The following is a 20,792-nucleotide window of genomic DNA, read 5'->3' on the forward strand; positions in this document are numbered from 1 at the left end:
CTTTTGGATATATACCCCCAAATGAAATTACCAGTGAAAAGGAGTTTTGAGACTTCAGTTCACATTCTAGCAGTGCCATGTGTTAGCTGTGTGTCATTAGGTAAGGCATTATTCTCTCAGAGCCTCAGTTTCCTCATCTATAAAAGGGAGAAAATAAAACCTGCTTTTCCTACCTCAAATAGTTGTTGAGAGGGAATCAAACGAGATAATCTATGGGGAGCATTTTGAAGTTTAAACCACGGTGCACATGTTAGGTCTTTTACTGAAATGATTAACCTTGCTTGAAGAGGATCTTCTCATGAGTCAGAAGTGTAGACTTCCACATGCTTTATTTCACACCTCGGCCTCCAAGAAATAAGATGGGAAAAGGCAATGATTCTTAGGTTTGTGGTGGTTGGCCGTGGGTGTGACAAATGGTTGTCACCTGGTCTTGAATGGCTCTGGAAATTTATTTCAAGCTGTTAACTTGTTTGGCTCTGAAGACAGATCTCTGAAGAGTGAAATCTCAAGGTAGCTTTGGTCTAGGTCTCTGGCTTGATTTTGTAGCAGAATTATGGAAGAATGTCTTGGGTGTTGCCAATCAAAGTTTTCCATAGGAAAGTCTAACCAGAGCAAATACAATATGCGGACTGCTGGTGATTATTTGTCCATAGAGGAATGGTTCATGACCATTTTGGGGTTAGGAATTTGATGAAATCTATCAATTTGTTCAGTAGATGTTTATTTAGCATACACTATGTGTGAGGTACTTTGCTGGACACTACTTTCTTGGAATTTACAGGGCAATAGGGTAAATAGACTTTCCTCCAAAGAAATGCACATACGGATATACATATAATATTTTACAAAATCATGGACCTCTGAAGGCCTTGGGTAAAGCATCCCTGGAGTAGATGAAGAACTCAGCTCTGCTGCTGAGGCCCTGCCTGTGCCATGCATTTCCCACATTCAGTTATCTCCACCACAACTGCAGCAGGCTGTAGGCTAGAGATTGCAATCATAGTAACAAGGAAGGGCAGACACGGATGAGAACCCAGAGATCGAGTTTGGCCTTCTCTTAGGTCCCATTGACTTGCCCAACTTGCACAGAGAAGCAAGGGCAAACCTGTAACTAACGCCAAGGACTCCAGAGTCCCAGTCTTCATACTTGGGGACATTGAGAAGAGCTAATGCCATTTTGAACCAGACTGATAGTCATTCCAAACTATTGTTGCACCTCCAGCAGCACCTCTAAGAGTTATTTGGAGGAAATGAGGCAGCTGCCTCGTGGGTTGCTGAATTCAACATCTGGGGAGGTGGTCTTGGCCCAGAGCTACCTATGGAGTCACTTGGTCAGAGAGCTGGGCATAGCTTCTGGACCCTCAGCCATTTGCTTCATTGTTCAAGCTGCTGTGCCTCCACCATTCAGAATTCAGTGGGGGTACCAGGATTAGTCACTCCATGAAAAACCAGTGGATCTGCATGGGGCATAGTAAGCTATTAATTAGCTGATGCTTATAGAGCACTTTGAAGAACAAACATGTTATGTAACTGCTAATTATAATTACCAACCTCAGCCTGCCACCGTTCACAAAGTCTGTGGCTCCAGCTGCAGCTGTTTCCATGGGTTTATGCAAGCTTTGATTTAAGGAGAGAAAAGGCTTTCTCCCTGAGGGCTGTGATCTTTCTGTGAGGAGGCCTCTATGCCCTCAATCAAGATTGGCAGCTAAATTCAATTTCCTCAGATAAAGGGGGCGATTTACATGCTGATTAATTCATGGCACAGTGCACGTGATCGCTGGGTGGGTAGGTACGAGAGGCTTCTGGAACTGTAGTGAGAGATGCTGATTACCATGGCTCTTGCTCAGCTGCCCTCCCTTCCTTCTTTTTCCTGTTTTTCACCTATTTCTTCACACCTCCCCTTCTGTCCCAAATCTCTCTGTGTATTTTGTATTTACCTCCTTCAATGTTCACTTTTGGGTTTTTTCCCCATCTTCTTTTACGTTTCTGCCTAACCTGTGAATGCCTTCTACCCTTGTCCTTTGTTTTCATTCTGTTTACCCATCTTTTTATACATGAGCGTTTCATTCTAAATTGGGTAGAATAACTTATCTTCACTTTACGTGAGTTGTTGTTAGTTAAAAATATTTTTGGAGTCCCTATTTCTTTGGATTAATAGGATGGATCTGTGTATGTATGTATATATATATATATATATATACACACACACACACACGCACACATATATATATTTAATTTTATTGAAGTATAGTTGATTTACAATGTTGTGTTAATTTCTGCTGCACAGCAAAGTGATTCAGTTAGATCTGTATATGTTTTTAATGGAGTGTGAACTCCGGCAAGGCGGTGGGACTTTTTAATTTTTTTTTAAGGCCAGTTTAGACTGGAAACTCCGGACAGCTGAGAATTAGGCAATTACTTTAGTGTCTGGAAAAACCCCAGGTGGAAGCTTGATGTTCAGTGAGTCGGTTTACCTCAAGATCAAAGGGACTGATTCATTCTTGATAAGACTGTCCCTGGCTTTCATCCTGCACAGGTCGTTTGGCTTTTTACGTTTAGAATCTGAGTTCATAATTATGAAGTTGACGCTCACTCACTCCAGGCTCCCTAAAGAGCAACATCTCTATGGAAACACAGACTGACTGCTGGGATCCTTTCTGGGCCCCCTCGCCCGACTCAGGGACTGAGTCCAAATGCCTCCAGGCCTCCTGTTAGCTCCTGCCCCTTCTGTTGTGTTGTTGATCCTCCTCTTCAGCCCAGTGAGTGCTTACTCGCAGCTAGACGTATTTCAGATAGAAGAGAAAGGTCAGCCGGAATAAATGGGCACGTTTATGCAGATAGCCACATGGCTGGGATTTGTTTGAATATGTGCGTAATGTTTAGACCGTCAAGCATTATGGCTACCATTGATTGTGCACCAACTTAAACACCCACGGCTCTGCTAGGAGCTTTGATGCTTGATTTCATTTTGTCCTCAGAAAAACCCTGTGAAGTGTTGATATTTTCATTTCATAGATGAGTAACCTGAGACTCGTGAAATTTACGCAACTTTCACAGGGTCTTTCAATGACTAGTAAAGGGCAGAGACAGGATTTGAACTCAGGCCTTTAAACCTGGAAAGCCCACGATCTGTCTCCTGCCACTTTCCTAAGCTTGAATTATTTGTAGACCACCCTGACGATGTTTGCCAGAACAGAAGTATTTTTTAGTTTAATAAGTTTCTTAAAACAACTTATGTTTAAAACTTAAAATTTTAATTTAAATTTATTGATCAAGGACACAGTAATACATGTGATATCATGAGTTTGATGAACACCTGGGTTTTTTCAAATATACACAAAAACCAATACAAAGCAGACGTATAAAAATGTATTCATGTGCCACCAAAAAATCATCCTAAAGTGTATAATGCATTTTAGAAAAGCACTACTTTAAGCCATGCTGCTTCTACCTATTTTATGTGACCCTAATGACTTAAAAAGAAGAAAGGAAGCATAGCAAAACTCTTATAGCCAAACATGCATTTATTCAACGTTGTCACCTTGGGAAGCCCTACCCTCATTTCAGTGATGCTGCTATTATCAAAATGTGTTGGTTTTGTAATCTATTTGGGAATTGCCTTTGGAGGTAGTTTATGAGTCATATTAGAAGACTGGTCATATCACTTTTGAAATCAGATACGAGAAATGACATTGAGCTTGACATTCTGTTAAGGTCTCTTGAATTTATTCTGTAGGACCTTTTACTGTTTTCAAAAGTAGAGAAAATGGATATAAAATTGGAAACCAAGAGAGTGCACTAGGCTAGGCCCTGGCCGCAATGGGACTTCTGAGAGAGTAGTCTGTGCTCACTGTATCTGTCCCCTCCCACCCTCTTCTCTTCTGAGCTTCCTGAAGGAGAATCAGGCATCCAACACCCCACTTCACTGTAGCTCTCTCTCAAGGTCACTGATGACCACCTGTCAAATTCATGTTCTAGTGTCAATCCTCCTTCCTCTTAACCTTTCCACAACATTTAGCATTGTTGATAAGCTAGCCATACATTTATCCATCTATTCAACCAGTCAACCAAATGATAAATATTTTTAAAATATCTATGTCCAACCAACTGTATTAGTTTCTGGGGATGGAGAGATAGATAGATCTTGTCTTTGCTGTCATAGAGCTTACATTCAAGAGAGATAGACGTTAAATAACTAATTACAAAATTATTTAGTTACAAACATGATGAGTACCACAGAGAAATACTGGATGCTAATAGAATACTAAAATACATAACTTTATATATGTACATTTATACACACACACACACGCACGCACCCATGCGCCACATGCAGAATCTAAAGCAAAGCAAAGGTACTTTATAACCCACGGAGGCTTTTGTCCCCAAAGTCCAATGCAGAGTTCAGCTGGATGCTGTGGGGGCCTACTTAGTTTAGGCCAGAGAAGCCTAAACGTCCTACAACTGGACAAGGCGGAGACCTGCTCTGCCTGCCTCTGTCCAAAGTCAGACCTCAGATCTGATCATGGCACCACATGCCCTCCACTGGGGAAGAAAGAGCCATATGAGAGAAGAGCAAGAGGTCGAGCCCCCAGTGCTTATGTTCTGCTCCAGGCCCTTCTTGGGTGGGAGCGAGGAGGTTGGGGGCATTGGTGGGAAGGAAGGGAGATAACGTTCGAGGAAGCAGGCACTCCTTCAGATCTTCTCTTTCCTTGACTCTCGAGGCATCACACTCTCCCAGCCAGCCTCCGACCTCCTTCTGCATTCCTCTTTCTCCTCTAGTTTCCCCTTTGGTTTCCATGTGTCCCAGTGCCCTGCCATCACGCCACCTGCTCTCCATGCCCTACCTGGGCGTGTCACCTGCACCCAGGGCTTCAACTACCATCTACCCATTGATGACCTTCAAGACTGTTTTTTTCACCCAGGTAGATTAACTCAGACTTAGCATGTTCTAAACACAATTCGTTCGTCTCTTTCTCACAAACCCAGTCTGCTTCCTCCTATATTTCTTATGAGTACAGTAGAAGGCAATCCATTCAGACTCTCAGGCTCAGAGACTGGCAGTCAGCCTAGACTCCTTATCTCTTGCCTCCTATTGCTTCTCCTTCAGAATCGCTCACGGTTTTAAATACAGTGCCCTGATTTCATCTTTTTACCTTTTTGCTGAATAACTACTTCAGTGCAAAGGCTCTGGGCTTTGGAGTCTGGCAGGTCTAGTTTTGAATCCTGACTTCATTGCTTACTAGCTGTGTGACCTTTGGAAGGTTACTTAACTTCTCTAAGCCTTAGGTCTGTAAAATGGACACGATAATGTCAAATTCATGGTGTTATTTTGAAGATTAGATGAATGATACATTTAAAGTACTGTACATGCTATCTGGTCCATAGTAACAACTTAATAAATGTTCACTCATTATTGATTTTATGATTGCCTCCTATGACTGCTGGGAAAGTGTGATCAAATCTATAAAGACCTATGTATCAGTGTTTGATGTATTGTAATCACTGAGTAAAGGGTATCACATTCTTTCCTTGTGACCTCCAGTGTCTCCTTCAAAACACACCAGAGTTATCTTTCTAAGAAAAGAGGTCCCCATCATCTTCCGGCTTTTAGCTCTCCAAGTCTCGTCGGAGTAAGTCTGTGCTTAGTCTAGCGAGCAGGTCTTCCCAAGTCTGATCCCTTCCTCTCTCTGCAACCTCGCTTCCCCTCTTTCCTCCTCCCCAGCATGTTACACGTCTCTGTCACCACTCTGAATCTGCCACACCCTTTACACTTGCAGGCATTGGACCTGCTGTTCTGTCTTCTGTCTTCCTCACTCTTCAGCCATTCAGCCCTGAAGGTCATGCCCCCCACGAAGCCAGCTTCCCCAGGTCTTCCAGTGAAAGTTGGTGGCTTCTTTCTCTATACCCTGTGGTACTTGTGTGCAACTTTGTTCTGATATTTATCAAGTTGTAATTTTTCTGCTTATATGTTTGCTCCCTCCATTAGAAGCCATGTTCCTGAGGGAAGGACTTCTGTTCTGATCATCGTCACAGCCCAGTGCCTGGCATGGGAGGATGCTTGGCATTCGATAATCGTTCAGTTAAGGGTCAGTGGTGAATAAAGTGCCCTGGAGTCAGTTCCAAAGAGAACTTCCAGAAATGTTTTCAGTTTTAGGTACTATTAGAATTAGGGCATAGTCTCCCAAGTCATCTCTTTTAAAGGGGCAACATGGATATTGATGTTTAATAGCTGATACATTTATAACGAAGTCTTTCCAGCTGATTCGTAGACACCTGGAGGGAAAAGCCACCGGATTTTGTTATACTTCTCCTTGGGATGAAATATCTGACATCCCTATAATCAGATCTGGGTCCCTCTGTGCAGGGAGCATGGCACAGCTTGGAGGCAGATAGCATTTTTGAGATGTTATTTGCAGTTGTCATAGTGAATGAGCAAAAAGGAAGAACAAGAAAGGAAACTTTCATGTTTCCTTTCTAATCTCTGCTTGGGTGGCAAAGAGGTCCCGAGTGGGAAGGAAATGTGCTTTACTGGCAACTCAGAGAGAAGGTGGGGGGTGGGATGTTTCCTTTTCCTTCTGGACCAGAGGGTGAGTATCAGAGGGATGTGGGAATGAGCAGAGGAGTCTAGAACTCTAGGGCTTTGAAGGTCAGTGGAGAGGGAAAGGGCCAGGAGTATTTGGGGCTTGTTCAAGCTGATAAAAGACTGGTGCCAACATCATCATTATGCTACCCAAGGAGGTGAATGGATAGGTCTTTGCATCTATCAGGATACCCATGTCCACAACTGGAGTATTTCTTTGATTTCAAATTATCTGTGCTCCAGGGAGAAACATTGATGTAGAGACCCAGGAGTGCTTTAGACAGCCATAGGTGATCCTCTGGTGTCTCTCCAGAAGTTTGCCTGTTTTCCTCTCTCTGCCTCCATTTATTCCCACTTATAGTCAGCTGACCTGGGCTTACCCAAGACCAGGTAATGTGTAACAGAGAACCTTGGCAATGCTGCTGAAGGAATGATTTAGTAAAGATATAAAATCTTCCATAGGCAAAGAGAGCAGTAGACTAGCGTCTGTCTAAAGATAGTATTGGTTCTGAGTAGAGGAGAAATTAGTCAACCCTACAGGTGCCTGAGGTGCAGGCTCCCTTTCCCACTTGGAGGCTGAGAAGAGATTTACTAGAAGGGAAGGATGGGAGCTGAGATGAAGAGAGACATCTTCTGGCGCAGAGACTTATCTTTCTCACCCTTCTTGATGGGAGTCTTACCTTGGGTTTCCCAGAAAGCAGGGCCTGAGGCAGAGGGCTTATAGTTTTTTCACAATAGGGAATGCTATCCCAGGAAGCAGGAGTGAGGGCTAAGGTGAGTAGAGCAGGGAAGGAAGCAGAGCCAGTGTAAGGACGCCTTGTTGCAATGGTCTTCACTGAGTGCAAGTATTGCTCCATCAGTGCGACAGCTCCCTGAGAGGTCTTTGTAGGTCTGCCCTTCAAGGGGAAGAAAGATAAGGGGCAGACTTATCTAGTACCTCCTGTCCCCCAGGAGGTGTTAATTCCCCCCCCCCCTTCCAGGTTGCATGTGCTAGGGTGTGCAACAGGGAAGCCCCAGCATGGGAGACAAGACACGGTCATGGTATCAAAGCCCATGCAGGGCTGGAACAAGGAACAGGAGAAGCTGAGAGGTTCTAGAACATCCATAAGGGATGTCTGATTCAATGGGGAAGCTTGAATTTGGGCTGAGGAACATTCCTGTGTGGTGAGATGATGATTCCCTTCTCCAGAGGTGATGGTTTGGTAACTTCTACCCGCAGGGAATTTTATTCCTTTTGATGTTGGTGTAAGTGAAATTTTTTTTTTTTAATTTCCTTTTTGGATTGTTCCTTGCTAGTGGACAGAAATGCAATTGATTTTTGTACATTGACCTTGTATCTTGCAACCTGGCTGAACTCCTTTCTTAGCTTTGTGTGTGTGTGTGTTTGTGTATGTGTGTGTGTGTGTGTGTATGTGAATTCCTTAGGATTCTTTATAGACAAGAGTATGTCAACTGCAAGTAAAAATAGTTTTACTTATCTGCAGGTAATTTATTAAATGGATAAAAAGCTAGATCCTTGCCCCCTTCCCATCTGGACAACTTCCTAGGTGGTTCACTAGGTTCATTGGAAACTGTGTTACCTCAGGAACTGAGGCCCTAATACTGTTTCCCACATTGCCAAATATATTACATGAAATACACACAGAATATATAAAAAAAGCAGAACAACTTGAAGAAATTAGTGGCTTCCTAGAAAGTCAGGATTAAATAGCTTCAGTTAAAGGAGCCCTGGAAGTATCCAGGGACCTTGTGGAGAATTTATTTAGTTTACCCCAACGGGTTGCTCCTGAGGAATGGTCCCATGTGGTGATGCGTGTCATTTCCCTCTTGGGAACAGCAGTGACCTGGAAATAACGCTCCATCAGCTGGGTGGGATGAGGAAGCCGGAAGCTGATATTACCTGTGCAGCTGCAGGGAGGATTCAGGGCTCAGCTCTGGGCCGCTTTCTATCCCACAGGAGTGGAACACCAGTGGCATCCAGTGGCCTGTCAGACCAATCACAGGTTGGAATTCTCACCCATACTTAAGCAGGAATCTTTCCTTTTCCTCCAAATCAGGTAATGGGCCAAGCTCACTCATGCTGAAGTTAAATTGGGTGATTGGCCTGGGGTAGCTTGAATTACTGATTCGGTTTCTGAATCAGAGCATGAATGGTGATCATCAGAGAGACCAGCTGGGCAGATAAACTAAGTCATGCCCTCTAATGTGGTGGCCATTAGGGTTTTTCCAAAGCTCATCGATGCATTTTGTGAGAGGACTCTCTCTTTTTCTATTTTAGAAATAATTATAGAAATTAATGACGTGTCAGTGTTTAATAACACTTGTGTGAGGTGGCAAATAAACCCAGGAAGAATAAACTCCAAGATCGTATATGTGGTAAGTAAAGTGAGCTCCTTTTTCCTGCTAGGGCAGAAATGCTTACCATGGGAATAAGAGTAGGAGGGACTTGCTTCCCGAAGTGCTTCTCAATCTAATAGCTTTCCAATCCCATAGTTCTTTAAAAAAGTGAACAGAATTTTTAAGATATCCGGATTATTTTATTTTACATTTTGTGTTTAGTATATTTGTCATCCTCCAGCGTGTATGTGTGTGGGATGTATTTATATTTGGCATCATCATTATCGCTTGTTTGCAAGCTCTTGTATTTCACTCCCCCAGAACAAGCCTAGAAGCATCTGCTGCCTCGGTGACAGTTTGCAGCGAGCGGGTCTCAGGTTGTGTTGCCTCCATTGATCGCTGGTTATTTGAGTGCAGGATAGCACTCCCTGGAGATACCCCTCATTTTATGTCGCTTCTCAGCATTTATGGATTACTGGGCTGATCAGATTTCATCATCAGATACCTGATAGCAGAGGTTTGCCCTATTTATCTCCCCTGGGGTGAGCAGTGCAGTATTAAAGGGAGTAGTAAGAGAGTAGGTTCCAGCACCACAAAAATCTCTCTTGTTCGTTTTAACTGGAGTCATGGTGGGTTCTCTTGTCTTTTCCCCTCACAAAGATATACATAAAAGGACAATGGTTGGACCCCATGGAAACAGTTCATGAGGAGACAGTTAATTTGACCACAGATAACAGGACCCCGGAAGTGTGCCTAGATCTGTACCAGGGCACCAACTACACCATGCACATTTCTACTGCCTCTCCCAGACGCTCTGTGCCAGCCATCATTGGGTTCCAGACAGCTGGTAGGTGGAGGTGAAGTCTCATTTCCTCCTAGAAAATGCTAAGCACAGGATGTGGGGAAATGTGCTTCAGAATCTACTGGTCAGGAGAGTTCACGGTTGCTTTCTGAGATTTGTAGCCGGGGGATTAATTGCTCTAAGGCTCAGAGCCAGAGCGGGTCTGGTAGGAGAGATTCCTATCCTATTGATGCCAGGCTGAATGGTCACTGATGTATTGATTCTCAGCTGCGTCCTCTGGTTGACGTGGAAGGTAATAAGGCATTTAAAAGAGGAGAACAGTAGGTGATGATGCAGTCCATTTCAGTTATCCAAGGCAATAGAGGGTAGCCACATGGCTTATCTTTGGTAGGAAACTCAAAAGTCATTCACTCTTGCCTATGGGAAAGGTGGAGCCAGGAAGGCTGACCCAGGAGCTGTGCTCCAGGATGGGAACTGACCCTAGGACTGATTGGGGGTGGGGAACCGAGTTGAGAGTGGGCAGGTGGAGACGGGGAGGCAGCCCTAGGATGCAGGAGGGTGGATGCGGGGTGAAAAGAGGAGTGGACAAGAAGGAGCTTCAAGAAGTCATAATAAACCCCAAGGCACATAGTTATCACATGGATTTTTATATCATCATGACAATTACAGTAAGTTTTTTTTTTTTTTTCATAATTCTGGTTGTGGGGTGTCAGGACTAATTAAACTCCTAATAAGCAAACCTTGAAAAGCCATTGGTGACATTTATTATTTTGGATGAGTTGAGGTAGTTCTCAACTAGCTATTTGATGTCCTAATTAAGAAAACTCAACCTTTAGGTGTTGCTGCCACGAGGAACTGGGAAGTAACATGGATGTTGCAGAAATAATTGAAGTCTGCCAGTCTTAACAATATCAAGCCAACTATGAAATTATACAAAATAGGTCTCAGGGTACTTGTATATAAATAAAACAAAATGATTTATTTCTAAGTAAATACTAGGTAGGGAAAGATATTGTCAAATTAATATAGTAACTAGAGAAAGTTGTTCAAAGTTAAAAATAAACTACTGTGGATTTATTAGGAATATGTCTTCTTTAAAAGAGCATCCCAGGACTCCAAACTCATCTATCTCTGTTCAGTCAGAATGACAGCTTGCTGTTCAGTGTCAGCTGTTTTTACTAATATCCTCTTCAACCTCTTCAAGTTAATTTCCACTGAGAAAAGCATGGCCTTTTGGGTCAGACATACCTGGATTTGCATCTTAACTCTGCCGCTTAAGAGCTGGGTGACCATGGCTGAGTTTTTTAATGTCTCCAGACCTCCTTCCTCTGTCTGAAATGTTAAGTGGAGTTGGATTAAATTTGCAAATTAATCTAGTGAGAATTGGGATTTATATTGAATTATTCCAACTGGGAACAAGGTACGTTTCTACATTTACTCCATATCTACTCAAATTTTGTCTTTGCTGTTTCCTTATGCACTCTTGTGAAGATCTGTCATTCCCTCCTCTATATCGTGCACATTTAGCCATCTGATTTCATTATTAGCGTTATGCTAGTTCTCTTTAAATGAATTGGGAAGTTTTCCATATTTTTTATACCTTGGAAAAGTTTATATCACTTTAGAATTATCCCCTTCCCTTAAAGTTGGACACATTGCTCATAATATTACTTAAGTTTCACCCCTTTGGGAGATGATTCTTTGATAACTTTGTCAGTTTCTTCTATGCTTTTGGGGGTCTGTTTATGTTTCTTACATTTTCTTGAGTCAATTTTTATAATTTGTACTTTCCTAAGAAACGTCCGTTTAGCTGTAATTTTAAATATATTGGCAGATATATTGGCAGAATGTCACATGGAATATTTGTTTACAACTCCTCTGGGGTTACAGATTATATAACCCCAGGTTATTTCGATTTGTAGTTTTGTGTTTCTCTATTTTTAACACTTGATCTGCTTCGCTTGGGTTGTCTGTTTTATTACTGTTGTTTTCCCCAAAGAGTAATCTCTTGGGTTTTTTAATTGTTTTTCTTTCTCTGTCTTATTAATTTCTCCCCTTATTTTTTTTTTTTTATTATTTCCTTCTCCCTGATTCTCTTAACTTCGTTATATTGTTCTATTACTAAATTCTTGAGTTGAATGCATAGTTCAACTTATTTCCATTATTTTCTGTTTGATAATAAAAGCCTTCAGTGCTTCTTCCTCCCTTCCGGATTTGAGCTTTGGCCGAATTCCTTAGGCGTTTATACATGCTCTCTTTATCTTTACTTTCAAGATATGGTATAATTGCTATTCTGATTTTCCCTTGATCGAAGAATTATTTATGAGGGTGTTAATATATGTTCTCTTTATTTTTACTTTCAAAGCATTATATACTTGCTATTTTTTATTTATATATTTATTTATTTTTTTGGCTGCATTGGGTCTTTGTTGCTGCGTGTGGACTTTCTCTAGTTGTGGCGAGCAGGGGCTACTCTTCGTTGCAGTGCGCAGGCTTCTCATTGTGGTGGCTTCTCTTGTTGTGGAGCATGGACTCTAGGCGCGTGGGCTTTAGTAGTTGTGGCACACGGGCTCAGTAGTTGTGGCACACAGGGGCTTAGTTGCTCTGCAGCATGTGGGATCTTCCTGGACCAGGGCTTGAACCTGTGTCCCCTGCATTGGCAGGCAGATTCTTAACCACTGCGCCACCAGGGAAGTCCCTACTTGCTATTTTGATTTCCCCATTGATTGAAGGATTAATTATGTGTGTTATCAAGTGGTAGGTTTAAAATATTTTTAACATTTACACTTTGGTGTTGATTTCTAGTTTTTTTTTTTACATTTTAGTATTCTTTGTGGGGAATTTATCAACATTTTCTTGGGGCTTACTATTTGGCAAAGTTTTGTGATAATAGGTAGAGTGTTTGCTTGTAAGGTAAGATCTAGTCTTAAATCAACTCTAGTAGTAAGGTTTTTCAGGACTTCTGTATTTGTTGTTGTTACTGTTTTTTGCTTACTTGGATTGCCATTCTTCTCAGTTTCTCTTAGAAATTCTAATTGTTTTGTTTCACACACTTTGATGTTATGATATTTATGTTCGTGATTGATATCTTAATTGTAGATTCTTACTTCCACTATTAAGAAGTGGCTCTCTTTAGCCTATTTAATTTTTTTTTCCCCTGATTTTCTTGATTTCTTTGTGCTCTATTTGCATGATATGCCTTTGCCCCCCTTTTGTTCTTCTTAAAAGCTATCTGGATAACATTGCTACAGATGTACTCTAGGAGACAGCATATGTTGCAAACCGTTTTGAGAAAAGTAGTAGTTAAGCAATTTACATTAGTGTTGTTTGTGATATGGTTTTCCTTTCTTCTGTCATCTTAATTTTTTCTCTTTTTTATGCTATGTTGCTATGTCCATTGTTTTCTCTTTTTGCTGCACAGATTTTCTTTTTTCAGTGATTCAAACAGTATAGATTTTGCTTTTATTCTGCATTACACATTAAAAAACAAAAATAAAAAAATCCTATTTGAATGTGTATTTCTCTTATTGCCTGTGTTGACTGAAATAATGTTAACTTCTCCCCCAGTAAGATAAGGAAGTTAGCATTCTTTACTTCCTTTTATTCCTTCCCCTTTTGCTTCCCTTATGTTATTGGTTTAATACAGCATTTTATTGCCAGCTTCTTATTTTTAATTATTTTTAACATGTACTACATCTTTAAAGGATTCATTTTTATATTAATTTATAGCAATATTCATAACAATTATTTAAATAGGTATATGTTTTAATAGTTTCAGTGTTTACTGCCAGTTCTTTCATACCAAAACATCTCTATCTTTCTCTGTATTTTTATTTCTCTCTCTGCACAGTGATTTCTATCTTCTTACTGAGGAATGGGATACTTTCTGAGCCCAGGATTATCTGAGAACATCCTTTTGTTGTCTTCACAAGTGAATAGGAACTTGATTGAAGATAAAATTCTTGGGCCAAAACCTTTGTTGTCAGAATTCTGGTGGCATTTCACATTGGCTTTAGGAATTTAAAGTTTTGAAAGAGGAATTTGAAGGTGTGATTTAAAAAAAAAAATCCTATGTAGACAATCTGATTTTTCAGCCTGGATATCATAGAAGCTTTCTTTACGTGTGAAGTTCAAGACTTTAATCATTTACTCATGCACATGGTAAATGTTTTGACCACTTACTATGTGTTTGACATTGTTTTAGGCATCAGGAATTCAATAGTGAATGAGACATGAGTCCTTTCTTTCATGAAATTTCAGTCATGGGTTATATACATGTTAATGTTTTTCGCAAAGTTTTCCTAGTACCCTGTGAGTTTTTGGATCTTCAAATTTCAATCTATCTACACATTAGGAATATTTTCTTTCATTAAATCTCTGATTATTGTTTTTGTTTGTTTGTTTTTGCTCTTCAAATACTCCTATGTGGAATTCCTTGTCTGTCTGCATTGGTCTTCTATTTTCTTTTTTTTTATATCCGTGCCTTTTTCCTTTGCCTTCTGTGAGTATGTAGCAAGTTTGTTCTCTATATGCATTTATTCATATATGCACTATTTCTTTTTTTTAAAGATTAATTAATTAATTAGTTAATTTTTTGGCTGCGTTGGGTCTTCGTTGCTTCACACAGGCTTTCTCTAGTTGCGGCAAGTGGGGGCTACTCTTTGTTGCGGTGCATGGGCTTCTCATTGCGGTGGCTTCTCTTGTTGCGGAGCATGGGCTCTAAGTGCGTGGGCTTCAGTAGTTGTGGCACGCGGGCTCAGTAGTTGTGGCTCACGGTCTCTAGAGCTCAGGCTCAGTAGTTGTGGTACACAGGGGCTTAGTTGCTCCATGGCATGTGGGATCTTCCCGGACCAGGGCTCGAACCTGTGTCCCCTGCATTGGCAGGCGGATTCTTAACCACTGCACCACCAGGGAAGTCCCTGCATTGACATTTCTGATGCACTTTAAATTCTGTTGTTGCACTTTCATTTCTTTTTGTTTTTTGTCTCTTCTAGTTCCCTTTTTATTTCTGCCTCTCTCAACCAGCTTCCTCTCTGCTATCACATTCTCTTACCATCTCATCCTTAATTTGTTTGAATCATCTTTAAAATTTTTTTACTGAAAGTACAGAACAGATGTTGCTGAATTTTACCATTATTTTGCTCACTATTTTTTTTCAACAGTGTTCATTCTTTGCCTTCTAGGCGCGATCTCCCTCTTCTTCTTTGTAAAATCATTTCATAGGCTTCCCCCCCCCCTTTCTATATTATTTATCCTTGGAAGATAAAAGTTTTATTTAGGTTTGATATTTCCCTCATAATAAAATGGATGGCATTCCCTTTGATCTTACTTTTTATTGGATAATATTGGTATGCTTATCTCAGATCTCATCTTGAAGGATTTCCTGCTGGTTGGATGATCCAGTATCCTTTGGACAGCAGCTGTGAGAAAACCTACTGCCCTGAGTTTTATTTCTGAGCACTTTGCTATCTTGAGTGGTGAAGCTGTAGCTCTTGGGCCAGCTCAGCATTGCCTGGCTTCATTATGGTGCCATAGCCTACAGAGGCAGGAAGGAACCAAGTCTCTCCTTTTGCCGACCCAGGCTGTCTGTCAGGTGGAACCTCCAGGTCCCTAGGCCTCCCCTTAGAAGTCCTTCCCTGTTACTGATCTCCACTGTGCTAAGGAAAGGCTATTATTATTATTATTATTAGAAGTAGAAATAGTGATAGCAGAGTATATAACCCTGGGTGCCTATCAGAATTGCCTGGTGAAGTAAAAAAAACAAAACAAAAAACCCCACAGATGTCCAAGCTTTACTTTAGATCTGCCATGTCTGGGTGAGGTTGATGTGCATGTAGGATTGGGAACCCCCAGGCTAAATGGCTCCAGCTGGAGCAGTCCTGTGGCCTATCGTTGCTTCCAGCCCCTACCTCTATGGGCACCAGTCCTCCTCTATTCCTTCCTTTGAGATTTTGGAACCCTGCTCCTTTGCTTGGAAGGCATGTTGCATAGAGCTCTCAGCATCTTTCTTTACCTAGTCTCTTCCACATTGTGCTAAGCAGAAATATCTTCATGTTTCTGCCTTATGGATGGCAGTCAATCCTTCTTTCCAACCCAGATGCAAATTTTGACCCATTTCCACTATTCTCAGTCACTTCTGTCAGGGTTGGAGGTGGGAAGTGGGAGCCAGATGCCTTTGTTTTCAGACTATAATGGCTATAAGTGGGAAAATCGTATTGAGATGGGAACTCTGCAGACAATACTTCTGCTTTATGCTCTGTTTGTGTACAGACATATACTATATGTGGTATTTCTCACGTACATATATTTGGTATACCTCAAAATCATGTGCGTACATGGGGAAATTTTTGTTTCTGGTGTCCTTATGAAATCTTGAAAATGAAAGCTATGAAGATAACAGAGAGCACATCGTGATAGGTCTTCAAATTCTTTCTCATAACCATATTTTACATTTTCCAGTTAGAGCTAACCAAGAATATTTTCTCCCACAGCTAATTGCCGGTGCTGCCTATGTCAGTGATATTTAAAATGCTGTGGACAATTCCAATTTTGAGTAGAATAATTTATTGTTATCATTATTACTTCTTAGGTAGCAAAGACTCCCGTGGGAGAAATATAACTATCTTATAGTAATAAAAAGCTTCTCTCTGTAGACATTTAACTTTTTCTCATTTGTAGAAAATGTACAGACCTGTTTGTTAGGAAATTTGCTTTTCCTTGAAAATTAGCCATGGTACTATTAGACTCTCTGTGGGTTTTTTAATTCATTAGTAACAAATTTCTTCTTCTTCTTCTTCTTTTTCGTTTCCTGCATTAAGGAAATAGACCATCGAAGGAATGAATTAGGCTGCAGGAGGCATGAAATGACTTTTTTTCTATATAGCGATGCAAATATATCAGCTCTCTGATTATTTCATTGCCTCATCTGAGTAGCTCTTGAAATACTGTCTGCTGTGAGAATAAACATCTTGCCTGGTCATCTACTTTCTGGTCATCTTCTAGGTTGGAAACACCTGCTCTGAGAGTTCTAATCCCTGACCTTTGACTTTTATTCAGCTTTTTCCTTATTCTCAGACTTTCTGGCTATTGATATACTTACCTTCATGACATTTTACTTACAGGCCATCCAAGTGACAGAATTAACTCTCTAAAAATCTCACAGCCTTGTTAGTTTACAACAGTTTTAAAATATGCATTATTTCATTTGATTCAACAGCCTATGATATAAGAAAAGCAAACCTGATTACTTGATTCCACAAATAAGGAAACTGAGGTTCAGAGGGGTTAGGTGACTTAGCTAAGGTCATGCAATTAAGAAGTTGTAGAGCTAGGACTTGAAGCCAGATTTGATGCTTCTGCTGTTAAACACTCTGTTGGCTCTCAGAGTTTCAGCTGTCCTTGGCCATGGTATGTTTTGCTAAGAAGATGCAACCTTTCCCTGTGTTCTCTCTTATCTTTTAGGTGATGATCTCTTAGAAGATGACAGGATTTTCAATATTTCAATACATACTGAAGCTTGTTTGAAATTGAACAGGCATTCTAGGAAAGTTGGATCAGAACGAACGTACCAAGTAAGAAGATCTCTTATGCTATTCGCTGATGAATTGTGTCACTTAAAAATTTGGGTGCTCTCCAAGTGGGGGTCCAGAGTATTTAAAAACACTAATGGAATGAACTTCTAGATTGTTTGATTTTTGTTTCTAGAGATGAATGTGAGATGGCTGCAAGTGAGGGACTAAATTGAAGGAAGACACTATTGGGTGATTTGCTATCATTTTCTCTGTCTGGTATTTCACATGTGTTATATTTTATTTTGGTTCATTTATAGTTGCAGCTTATTTTGTCATCAAATTCACACACGGATGTGGGTTTTTAAGAAACTTATTGCAGGGCTCTTGGTCCTCACTTAACTTGAATTTATAAACATCACAAATCTCAAGTAAAATTATAAGTATATTCAGGCAGGAACTGAAATTTATTACTTTTGTATCATTTTTAGTGCCTAGCAAATCATCTGGCAGAGAGTAGACTAAGTAAGTATTAAATTAGAATTAGTTCATTAACCATTTACCAAAAGAATATCATGTATTAGGACCTGGAAGTTCTATTTGAACTAATATAAACATACAAGTAAACAGACAACTACAATATGGTGTAATGAGAGCTTTGATAAAAAGTAAATAAATGGAATAGGAGACTGTATGTATGTGTATATATGTCCAGGTACAATTTTTAAAAAAATATATTTATTTGGCTGCGCTGAGTCTTAGTTGCAGCATGCAGGATCTAGTTCCCTGACCAGGGATCAAACCTGGGCCCCCTGCATTGGGAGCGCGGAGTCTTAACCACTGGCCCACCAGGGAAGTCCCCATGTCCAGGTACAATTTTTTTAACAAGAAGCAAAAACATTGCAGAGTCATAAACAGTAAGTAGGAATTAACCAGATAAAAGATGTTGGATGAGGTGAAGAAGGGCAGTGTGGGCAAGTCGAATAGCTTATTGGATAATTGAGAATGTGGCTTTCTTGGGGAACAGAGAAAGCAAGGGGCAGTAGGAGGAGATGAGGCAAAAATCTGGATAGTGATCATCCCTGTACCCTGTACTTTTAAGCTTGGATCTTATTTTTTATGTCTATATGGAGGCACTGAAGGATTTTAAGCAGGTGAGTGAAATATTCAAATTTTAATATTGGAAAGAACACTGGACCTAGAAATATATTCAGGTACCCAAATAACTTAATATAAAACAAAGATGATTTTTCGAATGGGTACAGAAATAAATGGTTCTGGGACAACTGGTTAACTACTTGGTTAAGAAGATAAATGATTCTCACTTCATGTCCTACACTAAAATGATTAAAGAGTTCAATGACTCAGCTCAGTCATCTCCCTGGTGGGAGGCCTTCATTGACCTCCTCCCCCAAACGCTGTCCCTGCTCTGAATTGTTTTTCCTACCCTTACTTTTCACATCCCCAACTCACCTGGTTAATGCTAATTTCTCTTTCAGTGCACAATTAAGATGAGGAAGCCTTCCCTGATCCCCAAAGAGGAGGGTCAGGTGTCCCTCCTGGGTACTCCTCCAGCTTCATGTATTATAACACTTATCCCTGGGTATTTTATTTGCCTAGATACTTACCTGTGAGTTCCTTGAGGTTAGGACCTGTATCTTATTTACTATTGTATAACCAACACTGTGTACTCTGGCTGACAAATAAAAGGCAGTCTGTCTATTTATAGAATGAATTAATGATAGAGAAAAACTTTCTAATATGTTGTTAAGCAAAAGGACTATATTATAAAATTGTACAGACAGTGTGATCCAAAGTTTGTTAACTAGAAAGTAATTTTTTGTTTATAGACTGAACTACATGTAGTTTAGGATGAGACTGACTTTGTATAGAAATGCAGCCTCCATAGTTGTGAGGTTTTTCTCCAGCAGAGGGCAGCAGTCTGAATGCAGAAGTGGTGAAGTCAAACATCTGGATTGGCCCAGGGCTTTGAGTTTTCAAGAATGGGTGAAATTGAGAACAAAGCAGCAAGGGTGTTGAGGGTATCAGGCAAAGAGAATGGTGGAAGTGATAGACAATGGTATCCAAGATAGGTGGGAAGATGAGGATGGGGGTGTTAAAATATTGGTAGAAAATCTTGAGTGAGGAAATCTTGGGGGATTTCCTGAGAGAGACAGACTGAGTGGGAATGAGTGGTCCAGAAGAACAAGGAATTGTGAGATGTTGGTGGAGCAGCTCCGAGGATGACAGTCGAGGACGTGGCGGTGGATGTGGGTAGCTGAAGCGGAGTGGAGGAACTTCACAGCCCTGAACTCAAGCAACTCTGAGGCCAGGTTTTGATGGCTTACCTATAAGGACCTTTATGTTACCCAAAAGAATGCTAGGAATTGGGGGAGAGAGGAATCTCCCAAATGAGCCAGGGTTTTGGATGTCTGTGGAAGAATGACAGTGATGAGGAAGGGTAGAGGGTGGAATAGCCAATGACACAAGCATCAAAGGAAACACTAAAAACATGTACATCCAGCTAAAACACATTGATTGATCAAGAGCTGATCGTATTACTTCTGGGACCTTCACATGTTTTTTTTTTTTTTCCTCTCTTATAAATCCCTGTATTATACATACATCTTGAGTTGGCAGTGGTTAGAGCATTATTAGGTTACCAGTGTGTGTGATGACTCTGTGGACCAAAAACTGTTTCCCAGAACTCTAATAGGAAGGCTCCAGTGAAGTACCGTGACTCAGTTGCTTTGAATGCATAATTTGGGGTAGTCCTCATACAGTGTAAAAAGTCTGTTCCATGAGGCTTGTCTATGGATTCCTTATGAATGAAAAGAACTGAAAAGAATTTTGCCCAGTAACTCCAGTACAGTCTCCTTCACCTGGGAAGGCTCAAGGGGTTACTTTAGAATAGCCTGACATTTCGTCCATCTGAGATGTAGTTATGCATTTTAAGCTTAGTCTTATAGCTGGTTGAGAGGGAGGTTGAATAGGGTACGTAGGGTAGCTTTGTAAAGTTCTTGTCCAGTTTAGCCTGCTATTGTATTAAAAATAATTCTGTGTGGGTGAGGACAAGTAGAAGGAACCTTCCTGCTTTCTTTCCATTTTGCTTATGGTCTAGACATCTGCAAGCCAAATGAATTTAATGCATCGCTTTCTTTTGATCTCACGACAGTTTAAAGTTCTAGGTCAAAGGCGGTATCTGCATAATTTTTATCACGCAACATCATTTAACTTCACAACGAGGGAACAAACCGCATTGGTGTGTTTAGATCTGTATCCAGCAACTGAGTACACAGTGAATGTCACCCTCCTGGGATCTCCCGAGCAGCACTCAGTGCAAATAACAATAACAACCGCACCAGCAGGTGGGTGTAGATGTCTTTCTGTTTGGTATCTCAAGACAACAAGTTAAATATGTGTATTGAACTGTACAACATGGGGCAGCATAAAGAATGATAGTCTCAGAGTCAAGAGACCTGGATTCTAGTTCTAACAAACTACCAATGTTTTCTGGGGCACAGGGTCCCTGAATCTTACCACCTCTCCCCTTTCCCACTTG

The 20,792-nt window shown here is 40.7% G+C and overlaps 1 protein-coding gene across 1 annotated transcript in view; it reads left to right on the forward strand.

Annotated features, from left to right (window-relative positions):
- Positions 1-20,792, forward strand: part of SUSD1 (sushi domain containing 1) — a 136,766-nt gene that overhangs the window by 42,837 nt on the left and 73,137 nt on the right. The window contains exons 6-9 of the mRNA XM_082469272.1: positions 8,862-8,959; positions 9,581-9,767; positions 17,184-17,293; positions 20,406-20,598. Coding sequence (XP_082325398.1) covers positions 8,862-8,959; positions 9,581-9,767; positions 17,184-17,293; positions 20,406-20,598 — 588 coding nt within the window. The remainder of the gene's footprint in view (positions 1-8,861; positions 8,960-9,580; positions 9,768-17,183; positions 17,294-20,405; positions 20,599-20,792) is intronic.

Source organism: Balaenoptera physalus, assembly GCF_965194825.1.
Source record: "Balaenoptera physalus genome assembly, chromosome: 7".
Classification (NCBI taxonomy): Eukaryota; Metazoa; Chordata; class Mammalia; order Artiodactyla; family Balaenopteridae; genus Balaenoptera; species Balaenoptera physalus.